The sequence below is a fragment of the Equus caballus genome, chromosome 3 (assembly GCF_041296265.1).
Source record: "Equus caballus isolate H_3958 breed thoroughbred chromosome 3, TB-T2T, whole genome shotgun sequence".
Classification (NCBI taxonomy): domain Eukaryota; kingdom Metazoa; phylum Chordata; class Mammalia; order Perissodactyla; family Equidae; genus Equus; species Equus caballus.
In genome coordinates, this window is record NC_091686.1 from 92113908 (window position 1) to 92127355 (window position 13448).

The 13448-nt window shown below is 40.8% G+C and overlaps 1 protein-coding gene across 14 annotated transcripts in view; it reads right to left on the reverse strand.

Annotated features, from left to right (window-relative positions):
- LIMCH1 (LIM and calponin homology domains 1) overlaps positions 1-13448 on the reverse strand; it is a 314999-nt gene that overhangs the window by 184488 nt on the left and 117063 nt on the right. For all 14 annotated transcript variants that reach the window (XM_023638170.2, XM_023638167.2, XM_023638168.2 and 11 more), the window contains one exon: positions 10815-10885. In XM_023638170.2, the coding sequence (XP_023493938.1) occupies positions 10815-10885 (71 nt within the window). The remainder of the gene's footprint in view (positions 1-10814; positions 10886-13448) is intronic.

Consider the following 13448-nt stretch of genomic DNA (forward strand, 5'->3'; position numbering starts at 1 on the left):
AGTTAAATCAATTGATCATTCCAATAAGTGTATAATAAATTTGTTCAGGAGGAAAGAGATTAAGCCTGTGATTTAAGTGAGCAAAAGTTTAATATTTATTAAGGTACAGATGGATAGGGTGAAGGAAATAACCACATTTTGAGGGAAGTAGTTCCTGAATGATATTATACTAAAATAATTTTCAAACATTTTCTGGAAGCATCAAAACAAATTTTATAATTGCCCTACTTGGTCTAGGTCATGTGAAACTATGCATTAAGAAAAAAGAAGTGATGAAGTGACAAGGATTACGTATTTTTAAATGGACAAAATATTGGCAAAGATAGATGAGCTTGATAATGTGTCAAATGCACAATGTACAAATGCACACAAGAGTCCCCCTCCACCCCCAGGGACTCTTGTAATCGATGCTACAGCACAGTTTGAATGGGAACAGCAACACCCCCCACGCACACTGTGCTAAGAGTCCCTCTTTTGAACAGGAACAGGAACCAAGGTCTGTTTATTTGGTGAGGATTCAAGAAAAGACAACACTGGTAGTCCATTTTGCTCGTCACGAATCCCACAAATTCACCTTCCATGTTCTTCATCTGTGTTCATCTTTCCTAACAGAAGGCTGTTGAGGATACTCAGTTCTTGCCTAAGTCTCCACCTATGTCAGGCCAATCTTCAAACAAAAAGCAGCTTTTCACTGGAGATCTTTAAAAAAAAGAGTGGGTTGAAATGTCCTCACTTGAACTTAAAAGCTTAATGAGTCTTGGTGCCAAAGAGCTGGAGACAGGCCAAGTCAGTGAGGCCAATTGTGATTTGGCAGAAGGACAAGGGACAACCCTACACAGAAGGCCTATCAAATTCTTAACAGCCTGCGAAGGCCAAGATCGGTAAGGGCAAAAGAACCCAGGTTGCTGAGATTTGAGTGAGCATCTGGGTTAAAGAAAGAGCTCTAGACGGAGTTCAAAGATACACTGTGCTCTACCACCTTGGGTCTCCATCCAGTATCTGCAAAGTGGGGTGGGAAGATCTGATCCAGGATGTTCACCCATCACAGCTGCTGAAAGGATTAAATAAGAGATGGGCCTGTGCCATAAAAAAAGACAGTCTCATCGCATTCACAACAACATGGATGGACCTTGAGGATATTACATTAAGTGAAATAAGCCAGACAAAGATAAACACCATATGATTTCACTTATATGTGGAAGATAAACTAACACAGGGACAAAGAGAACAGTTTAGTGGTTTACCAGAGGGGAAGGGGATTGGGGTGTGGGCACAGGGGGTGAAGGGGCACATTTACATAGTGACTGACAAATAATAATGTACATCTGAAACTTCACAATGTTATAAACTATTATGACCTCCACAAAATAAAAGTAATAGCCAAAAAAATAAAAGAAATTTTAAAAAATAAATTAAAACAAAAAAAGAGATGGGTCTGTGAATACTGATCCAAACAATGGTCATTAGACGACACCAGTCTGGAATCGCCAACATCTGGGGTGACCACACATACATACATACATACATACATACATACATACATACAGTTAGCCAAGGATAGTCCCAGATGTGATTTGTTGTTCCAGCATCTCAGCTGGTTAACACCCCCTTTCACATTCAAAAGTGTCTTGTTTGAATGACAAATTATATGGTCACTCTGCTAATAAGCCATTGGGTCAGGCTAATCTCATTCCTTTTTCAATAGCTGAGGAAAATAGTGCATGTGTAGTTTATATTAGAAAAGGTCTCTAACAATAGCCTATTGAAATGATGCAAAAGTATGAGCCAGACCTAAAACAACTGGGTGGAATCATGATCAGTTGACTGGCAGTTCCCAGGCTATTAATTGACAATGGCCTCCAGCGTCTCCCTCTCCTTTTCTGAGGGCTTGCTCTAGCTGACCTGTGCTGGTGCCATGCAATACAGGTGACCTCCAGCTTCTTAAAAGTCTCCCTAGCTCCCTTGGTTTCCATGACACTGCACTTCCTGGGTTTCCTTCCATCTCTCTGAGAGCCCCTTCGTGAGCTTCTCTTTCTCTCACCCTGACCCAGGGTACAGACTTCCTCAAACTGAGACCTTGTTGTGCTACTCTTTTTTGCTGTGATCTTTTCCTCAGAGAGATTGTCATACATCAGAGATTAACCTTGATGTCCAATAATGGCTGGCAAATCCAATCTGAGTAAGTTAAATCCATTGTCTTACCCCAGTTTTAGGCCCTTGTCCTCAACAGCCAAAATAACTCTCCTCCTGGGTGGACTGTCTGTATCCCAAACTTATCCTGCCCGAACTGAAATCTTCACCATTCCCAACAAATAGAGGACCTTTTCCAGCTTGCATAAAGGGTCCCGCTCCACTCGTCATTAACAACTGAAACTCTGAAGTGACTTTTCAGTCCTTTCTTTCATTCATCTATACCCTATATCCTCCCAAGTCCTATTGATTTCTTCAAATTTCTTCTCATTTCCATTGCTCTCAAGATCAAACCCAAAACTCCTTCTACAGTTTACAAGGCTCTGTGCAATGCCTGCCTACTTCTCCTCTTCATCCACCCTCACCTCATACCGTTGTCCCCTGTGTTTTCTACATTTTGGCCAAATAAGTCTCCTTGAAATTCCTCAAATACATAGAGCTTCTATCTTAGAGATCGCAAACATGTTATTCTTTCAGCTAGAACACGTTTCCTCCCTACCTCCGTCTCCCTTCCCTCTTTTCTGGCTAACTTCTACTCTTCATTCAGGTTTTCACCTAAATGTCACTTCCTCAAGGGGACCTAAGGTTTATACCCCATATGGAGTTGGGATTTAGATTCCAGATCTGATCAGGGTGCCCCTGTTACATGATTTTATTGCACAGGGTACTAGTCTTTATAGTAACTTAACGCACTTGTAAGTGAGTTCTTAAAAGGGTAGTCTAAGGAAAGAAGAGAAGCCCTCCCTGCTGTCAGGCAGATCTCCGCTCTGTATGCCACACACAGCATACTCCTTCCTGCCTCAAAACCTTTCCTCCTGCTCTTGTCTCTGTACAGGGTCCCTTCTCTTTCCCTCAGCCTATTCTCATCTTAAGTAAAATTCACTTGATGTAATACCTCCCCCATAACTGTCTCCCAAACTACAACAATCTCCCCTTAATTAACTTCTTATTAAATCTTGGGGATTAAATCTTGGTTACTTTTGCATTTACTCAAATACACTGGTTTACACTGTAACAAATGCTTTGTGTGTGTATTCAATCTCCAAGCACATTATAAAACTCTTGAAGATCATGGATCAAGCCTCACATTCCCCTTTTATGCCCCTCGGTGCCTAATTTGGAGCTGTGCAGAGCAAGGTCGATAGCCAATGAGTCCCCCATGTGACAAAATGTCTCCATGCAAAGCCACGCCATCAACTCCCAATCTGTCCTAGAAGACTTGTACATATCTGTGGCACACCACATCTCATGCTGAAATCAGGACAAGAATCCAACACAAGCCCTCCTTCTTAGAACAAGCAGTTCATTCATCAGCGATGTGATATAAACAAGTGTTTGCCAACAGATGTCTTATCTTTAGAAAATTATTTCAGCAACATAGGAACTGAGACAAAAATCCACTAAGACATTCTTTGTTGGTCACTTATTTGGAGACGAACATACTCAGACTTTGCATTCCATGAAAATGTGTCTGCAAAACAAAACCCATAAGTTCACCTCTATGACTCCTAAGAAGACAGAGCTGTAACGGGGGGTCTCATACAAAAAGAATGCAGATACTTCCATCCTCTGATACTTCCATCTCCTAGTCTTCAGGGATGAGTTCCTTCTTTATGTCAAATTGTTTGTGTGTGTGTGTGAAGGAGAGGGAGGAGAAAAAGGGGAGGGAAAGAGAGAAGACAGGATAATATCGATGCTGACAGCTAAGATTGGGAGGAAGTCAAGGCCACTGATGATTAGGTAGCCTAAAGAACTCTTACTACTGGTCTCAGTTTATTCAATAGGTGTTTGTAACAGATGTATTATGTGCCAGACCAGTGTCCAGTAAGGGAAATCCAAAGATAAATAGACAAGATCTTCAAGAAGCTTTTGATGTGGTACAGGAAGCAGACGTGAGACAAAGCGGTGGAGCCCTGTGGTAAGTGCCAGCGTGGAGGTGGTACAGGTGCTTAGAAGCCAGAGAGGAACCCACTAATTCTGCCTGGAGGGTTCTGGAATAGCTTCCCAGAGAAAGAAACCACAACAGACTGGAGGGAGCGGGAGGAGATGACGTCATCACAGAGGTCAAGGTTACTATTTTCAAAACAATCACTCCAGGCCTCAAGCTCTGCCAGCCAAAGCTCATTATTCACAGATGATCAAGTTTGTAAGGGACCCAAATGTTCATGCCCAGTTTTTGATCATAGGCTAGGCAAGAGAAGCTAGAAAGTAAAATCCAATTCGTTCATCCTGTAGCTTGTTGGCAGCCCTGGGGAGAGAGCTGACGGGCGCACAGTGACACAGAGTTGCATTGACTATGTCATATTCATAATTGACTTTGGGCCTATTTCCAACAATAATAATGAGAACAGCTAGTGATCCAGAGTGCCAACCAAGCCCCAGACACTGCTGAGCGCTCTACAGTATGCTTTCGCTGGAAGCTCTCGGGGGCCTTCTGAGGGAGTAATTTCCCCATTTCATAGACACAGGGAGAAAAGTTAACATGTAAGTGCCTGCTAAGTTCCAAGCATGAAACAAAAAGTCTTATATGTATTATCAATTCATTTACTCCTCAGAACAATGCTATGAATTAGGTACAACTATATCTGTTTTTATAGATGAGGCAATTGAGGCCCAGGGAGGTTAGGTAACTGGACTAAAGGCATACAGGAGGCACATCTAAGGATTCGGACTGTCTACTAGGTTGAACCATATGAAATCACATTATCTGACTGTGTTTGGTCTACTAATACAACAATGTCATAGGCTTCAACCTAAAAGTTCCCAAATCCATTCGCTTTCCGCTTGCTCTCTCCTACAAGGATTTGAATTGGTTTTTGTTAAATATATATCTTTGGAGAGTAACAAAAAAGAAAGAAAAGGGGGTGGGGAGGATGAGAAATCAAACCAGAGAAGAAACGAGAGCATATACCCTGCAACTAGACACAATTATCATCATTTTGCCATACTTGCGTTACCTCTTTCTGCATGGGCCTCTTTTTTCCTGAACCATTTGCATCTAGTTGCTGGGTATATGGGTAATCCTTACATTATTCTCGTAACTTTTCCATAAATTTGAAATTTTTCAAAATAAAAAGTTGGGGTGGGGTCAGGGGGACTTGTAAGAAACTCCTGAGAAAACCTTTTGTAAAAAGTTTTTTGTTTTACCCAGATAGCATTTTTGCACTGCCCAAACTCAATTACTTAACTCTATGAGGGTAAACAATTTACCTTCAAAATTAATTCCATAGTCCCTATGCACTGGCCAACTCGTTTTGAAAGGACAAGATGGTAAACATTTTAGGCTCCGTGGACCACACACAAACCCTTATTTTATGTACAACCTTTAAAAAATGTAAAAACGATTCTTAGCAAGAAGGAAGGCCAGTACAAAAACAGGCCAAGAGCCATAATTTGCCAACTCCTGATATAGATGGAATTCCATAGGGTTCTATCTATATAATAAAGTCTTACTCAGGAAAACAAGTCAGAAACTTTCCTTCTGGAATTATTTCAAAACAGTCCGTCTGATCTGGGGGCAGGAAGCAGAATCAGGCATCAGCCACTCCATACTGGGAGCGGCCTCCTCAGCGAATGGTTCTTTGCAGACTTCCTTTTAAACCCTGAAGTCCTCAAGGAAAAGTCGCAGTATTCGATTAACATTTCTAACAGCATGACACTTGTCACACATTTGCAGCTATGTCACACTTTGACCCCAGACCTTTGATTTCATGCTCAGTGGAGGGCTCATATCATTTGAGCATTTAACCTCCAAAAACTTCAACTACACATACTTGGCAAAAACAACAGAGGAAGAGAGATGATTATAGCAAAAACACATCTACTACAATTCTACTTGGCACATGCCCTCTATTTTATACTTGCTATTACTGTAAGTTATACATTTATGCATAAGTATTACCGTATACAGGGGGTGCACATATGTGAAGCCATATGTATTGCACTTCACAGGCGAAGTAAAAGCTCCTTGGGTGATCTTGAGGCTACTCGATTTCCATCTTATCTGCTGCCTTTAGGTGCCAGTCTTTTCTCTCCTCTGCTCTGCAGGCTTTAGCACAGGCCCACCACTTAATTTGTCTCCATCCAGTTTTGACAGATCTCCCTAAGAAAACTGAAACCCCTACATCCTCCTCTCACCACAGCCTATCCTCTTGGCTCTCTCATGCCCTCACTCTTACTGGACTCGCCTTCTTATCTTAAGAGGAACTGCCAGGCCCTTGATGCTTACATTTTTCCAAGACCACCAACCCCACGCAGTCCTTCTCCATTCTCTATCTGGCTGAGACCCACTGGTTATCCTCTGTACTGCCCTTCTCCCCACACCCTTTGTTTCCTGGCACCAACTCCATTCCACCTGCCCTCCAACTCTTGCTTTTCTCTCCCATCAAAATCTCAACTCTAGTCACAGATAGTGGTCAAGAGCAAAAGCTAATGAATCAGACTTCCTGAGTTTAACTCTTTCTTATCTGTATAACCTTAGCCAAGTTATTGAATCCTTTGTGCCTCAGTTACTTCCTCTGTAAAACAGGTATGATAATAGTCCGTAGAGGCCACAAGTAAGTTTGGAACCAGGCTGGTAAGAGGAAAAACAGACCTCAGGCCCAGAAGATGCCCTCCTATTTGATAAGAACTATGAATGTTTTTCAGACTCACCAACAAGCCAGGAAATTTTTAGCGAACAAAGAGCATGGTGTCTCTACAGCTGCAACCAACATTTAGAGGCAATCCAACTCCAACTAAAGGGTCAGAGTCTGCTGAACGGAAGGAAGAATTCACTGATGCTGTTCACGCACTTGTCAACTGGGATCCTAACACTGTTACCAGACACCAGTTGGGCTTCTATTTTGAATCATATGAAGTTGAAAAGCTGCAATAATTTTTTCAAAGAGGACTACATGTTATGAAAGCCCCAGTCTCAGAAGAGCTGAATTGCTAGTTCTCAAACTTTGAAATGACAGAGTTCTTCTTATATTTTTTAATTTTCTACATGGGAAGTGGTTATGAGTCAGAACTCCTTAATCACCAGCACCCAACACAAAACTCTCTCCAGTTCTGAAAGAGTCACACAGCCTTAGGCATTCTCATCTACTCTCCAAACAGAGGCGTTTAAACCCATATGGATCTATTGTCTGAGTTTCCTTCCTTGTGGTCCCTGCCATCAACCAACCCCACACCTGGAATGGTGCAAGTCCCCACTGCTTGCCAGATTGCTCTCTGGATACAAGTCCCAGAAAATATACCTGTTAATCTCAGTCTGCGACAGCCCAATATGCTTCAGCTCAGATCAAACTGAGTCATGCCCCTGCCCCTGCCCCAAAACGAGAGGGAAATCTTCTTCCTCCACGGTTCCCAACCTTTAGCGCATTTAGCTCCTGGGTCATGCTTCTCTTTCTCATTGCTCTGTGGGTCCTGCACTTGTAGAAATTTGTTTCCATCGGTTTCTCTGGCTGCTGACTCAGCTTTCTCTCAAAGGCTCCCACTGGGACTCATGCTACTGGCTTTTCTTGCCTCAGGCTACCAATACAGTTCATTCCTCCTTAGCAAGTTCCTTGCTAAGGCTGAGAGCTGCAGTCTCATAGGGAAGCCAGGCCTTGACCCCGGTCCTCAGACTCCTTCAATTACACCAGTGGGTCTAATCCTCCATGGTTAGAGGACTTAGACAATAACTACTTGTCTTGGGTTTTGTCCTACCTACCCAGACAGCAACATTTGTCCACATCCTCTGTGTTGGCCAGTTCCCTCAGCTTCACCCTCAGGCTGTCAGCAGTCTAAGCCCTTTAATTATTTAAAGAGGCCCCTGGCTATAATCTGTGCCTCCGTGTTGTCTAAACCATACTATTTCCTAAGTGTGGCCTGGACCCAAACCCCACCTCTCCACCCCTAAACAACCCTAACATTCATCAGTGCGTTTGTAAAAGGCCAATGGATAGTGTCACTGCATATTTGAGAAACTCCATCCTCTAAGTCAACATCTTCATCTAAGCAAGAAACAAATTCCATGCGTGCAAATGTCTCTAGATCCAGAGCCTTGTCTTCAGATGAGCCCATTCAACGCAAAGTCAGGCATGAATACTGTCACCCACACATACCCCTGGCGCACCCACATGTATTCCTAACAGAGAAACAGCTTTGGCCCACACCTAACATCTTCCTTTGAGATGTTTTTCAGCTGAGCTAGGGTTCTGCCTCAGAAAAACCACGATTGCAAACTGCCCTAAAGTAGTTCTAGCCTGACTACGGGAGCAGCGCCTGTGCAGAGGGATTCGCAGACCTGGAGTCACCTCTGCTTTATTACCATACCAAAATCCGGGCCACCCCACCCCACCCCGTGTCGCGTATGTTGCTTGGCACATTTGGTGCCATGCGCAAAGGAGTTCAGAGGACTGCGCAAGCACCAACTATTCCTGGAAGTTACTGCCCCTTTCCTGGAACCCTGATGATGCCACGACCCCTGGCCCTTTACAAGTTTCCCGTTTCCCTGTCTTTGGGGAGAAGATGTTTTAGAGCAGAAGCTCTCCCTTCTCCATTCCTTGATCAACAAATAAGGTTTCTGCTCTGCTATTCAGAGCCAGGTCTCATTCTATTGGCTCCAGCGACCCTGGGCAAAAGGACCCACTTGCAGGTCACCAGTTCCTTAGGGCTCGGTTAAGCCCTGACAGATGTATTCACAAGAAATGTAGTGGAGAGGTGGATGCCTACAAGAATCTTTGGAGCAAATGTTAGGTAAACAAAAATTGGTACCAAAGAGCCACTTCAACAGAGTTAAGAGAACATGAGGCATATACATTAGATCAGATTCTGGCTAGTCTGTTAACATCAGGAGAGGGCTAAGCCCAGAATCATTGGAGAAGTAGGTGGTAGACACAAGGGAAGTGTTTGGAGCCTGTCTGGCCTGGTCTCCGGTGAGAAGCTAAACTTATTGTGGTTTGCCTAAGAGATGAGCTCTCATTTAGACTTAACAAAGGGAAAAGAGGTGGTAAAGTATGAGAAGAGGGGAGAGACTCCACAGGAAGGAAGGTATGGACACAGCAATCACGGGATGTAAACTTCCCTTCAGAAGGAAGGGCAGTGGGGAGCAGGAAAAAAAATGCTGACATGAACTGTGTTGAAAGATGCTGCATAATAATTAACATTTGTATAGCAAATGTAATTTTTTAAGGCACCTTATCCACATTATCCTGTTGAAATTCACAAAAAGCTTATGAAATAGGCAAGAGTTATAAATTTTTTCTTACCATTTTAGAGACAGAAAAATGACACTCGTGGTTAAACGATTTAAGGGGGAAAGTAAGGCCTTGAGTCTCTAGTTCTTGGGGTCCAAAACCCACGTTCTTTCAACTACATGGTGGGGGGGGGGAAGTGTCTCAAACAATATTCAGAAAGTTGCCAAAATGAGAACGCATTCTATGTGATTCTATTTACATATAGTTAAAGATTAGGCAAATTAGATGCTATGGTGATAGAAACCAGAACAGTGCTCTTCTATAGGTGGTTCAGATTGACTGGAAAGGGACATGAGGGAACTTTCTCTTCTATAGCCTTGTTTTGTTTTGTTTTGTTTTTTTGTGAGGAAGATTGGCCCTGAGCTAACATCTGTTGCCAATCTTCCTCTTTTTGCTTGAGAAGATTGTTGCTGAGCTAACATCTGTGCCAATCTTCCTCTATTTTATGTGGGATGCCACCACAGCATGGCTTGACAAGCCATGGTAGGTCCACACCCGGGATCCAAACCTGTGAATGCCGGGCCATGGAAGCTGAGCATGCAAACTTAACCATTATGCCACCAGGCTGGCCCCTCTGTTCTATATCTTGATCAGGGTGTAGGTTACACCCATGCATGCAGTTTTCAAAACCCATCAGACTGCAGATCTAGGAGTTGTGCATTTCATGTATGCATCTTTCACTTCAATAAAACAAAAATCAGTACCCAAATTACAGAACCTACTAAATAAATTCAAAATTTGAAACCTTGATTTGAACTTTATGTCCATCCATCTAGAAGTATTAAGGCTCTAGCTTATTTTCTGTCTAGAACCACTGCACAGGAAGCTCTCGAATCCACCATCACAGCAACCACTCTATGACAAAGCCCAGGTTCAGAACATAAAAATTAAACACGGCAGTTATTGTTCACATTTGAATTTTGCCGATAGCACAAATGAAATACATTCAAAATACCTCAGGGAAGTAGGCCTGGTGAGGAACATTACCTGCATACTTTACATGTTGTAAGTAAACAGAAGCACTGTTTTCATTTGGTACAGGCTGCTTTTGTTTGGGATAAAAAAGGGAGAAAAGCTGCTACTTTTACCACAATTCAGTCCACATCCTTACAATCACCTGGGCCCAAATTCCTACATCGTACAAGTTGGTTGGAGACGAGCAGCAGCTCCCAATTGCTCCTCCCTTATCTAGTTTGAAGTTTACCATAGTCCCCACCATGCCCTGGTGCACACCAAGACTCCCTCCCCTACTTACATTTACTGCATAGCCCAGTGATTTCTTCAAATTTCAGATTCAAACTGCAAATACATTCAAAAGAAAGCACTGGAAGTTTTACAGACACACTGGATACTATTATGGTTTTTCTTGAATAAAATCAACTGCATATAGCCCATACTTACTCGCAGAGAAGAATTCCATTTTCTAACCCAGTCCGAAAATCTTTATCACCAAAACTTCTGCCGGTTACTTGCTGGAAAAGAAAAAAAGAAAAAGAGAGCATAAGTTTTTCTTTTTTAATCAGGAAGTTCAATGATTTTTTCTAAATATTTAAGAGGCTTCAAATAACTGGTGGCATTCCAAGAATGAGGAAAATCTATGCGGTCTGAATTTCCTTTCCATGTGTAGCTTTGCCTAGATCAGCTAATCTTAAATTTAGACCATTTCTTTGAAGGTTTTTTCTGACCTAATACCTTAAAAAATATCTGTTCTTCCCGATAAGGATGTTAATTTTTGGATTTGGCTATGATAAATCAAGGCTACATCCTCTTTCATCCTGAGGATCCAACCCACACACTTTCAAAAAAGCCTGCAGAAAGCACCGCCAAAGGATAACATCTATTTGTTAAAACATTAAGGGGGGCAGAGCACGGGAGACACAGACCACTGACCTGGAGAGACTAACATCAAGACACAAAGAGTAAAGTCAATATCCATAATAACATGGTGTAAAAGATGAAAATAAAAGCTGTGAAAAAATTTACTATCTGACAGCACAAGACAGACGGCCATTCTTGATGCCTCTAGCTCTCAGAGGCCTTTGGCCAATATTGATTATAAATATTTATTGAACATCTACAATATGCCAGGTAAATATGCATACTATAATCCCTGAAGCAACCTCTAACATAGCAAAATAAAAAGTTATAGCTAATAAGTCAAAGAAGGAGATAAAATGAAATCATAAAAAATACTCTAACAATAAAAATAGGCAAAAAGAAAAAAAGAGGGAGAATGACAACAGGTCAGATGGAACAAATACAAAGCAATTAGCAATACTGTAGCTTTAAACCCAACCATATCAATAAGTGCATTAAATATAAATGGCTTAAACATCCCCAATTAAAAGACAGAGATTGTCAGATTGGATTAAAAAAGCAAGACCCAACTACGCACTGCCTATGAGAAATGCATTTTAAATATAAAGACAGAAATAGGTTAAAAACAGAAGAACAGAATAAGATATACCATGCTAACACTAATCAAAAGAAAGCTAGAGAGGTTATATTAATATCAGACAAAGAAACTTTTAGGACAAAGAATAATACCAAGGACAAAGAAAGTTATTTCATTATGACAAAGGGTTTAGCTGGTCAGGAAGACATAACAATCCTAAACATTTTTACATCTAATTAAAAAAACCTTCAAAATACACAAGCTGAAACAGATAGAACTGCAAGGAGAAAGAGACAAACTCACATCTAGAGTCAGAGACTTAATATCTCCCTTTGATAACTGATAGAACAAGCAGACAGGAAAATCAATAAGGATAAAGAAGACTTGAACAACGCTATCAACCAAATTGACTTGACATATCTAGAATACTCCACCCTACAACAACAGAATACACATTTTGCCTCTTAAGTTCACAATGAACATTTACTGAAATAGATCAATTTCTTCATAGACTTAAAAGAATTTAATTCATAAAAAGTATGCTATCTGAGCACAACGGAATTAAATTAGAAATTAACAACAAAAATATTTCTGGAAAAATCCCCAAATACTTTTAAACTAAGTAGCACAATTCTAAATAGCCCACTAGTCAAATAATAAATCAAAAGACAACAGAATATATTTGTAGTGAAAGAATATGGCAATATAAGAATGCACAGAAAGACGCTAAAGCAGTACTTGGGGAAATGTATAGCACAATATTACATATATCACAAAAGAAGATCTCAAGTCAATCAATTCTGTTTCCACCTTAAGCAAATTAAGCCCAAATTAAGTAGAAAAAAGGAAAAAGTTATATCAGAGTTGAAATCAAATAGAAAACCAAAAAGCAACAGAGAAAAATCAATGAAATCAAAAGCTGTTTCTTTGAGATCAATAAAACTGATAAACCTTTAGCCAAGCTGATAAAACTTTAGCTATGGAAATTGATAAACTTTGGTTTTTAGCCAAAAAAGAAAAACACAAATTACCATCATCAGGAATGACAGAGATGACATCATCACAAATTCTATAGATATTAAATGGATAATAGGAGAATATTATAAATAAATTTGTGCCAATAAATTCACCAATTTAAATGAACTGAATGAATTCCTTGACACAAACAACCAAAGTTCACTCAACAAAGAAATAGATAGCCTTCCCCCAAGAAAATGCCAGGCCCAGAAGGCTTACCTGGTAAATTATACCAAATATTTAAGGAAGAGGTAATGCAATTCTACACAAACTCTAACAGACAAATGAAGAGGAAAGGATACTTTCCAATTTATTCTATTAGACCTGCATTACCCTGATTCCAAAACCAGACACAGACATTATGAGACAGACAAATACACACACAGACACAGACACAGGAAACATGCCAACATATTATCTCTTCATGGTGGGAATCAGGTGTGATTTCTATTTTCTTCTTTAAATTTTTCGCTGCCTTCCTAAAACTTTCTATAATTAATACAATACTTTAATCATCAGAAAAGCCAAACAAGGTTTATGTTTTGTTTGTTTTAAAGAGCAGACTAAGGAAACTAAGTAGTCCCAACTCTTCCTTATAAACCAAAGTTCAAGTTCTATTATAA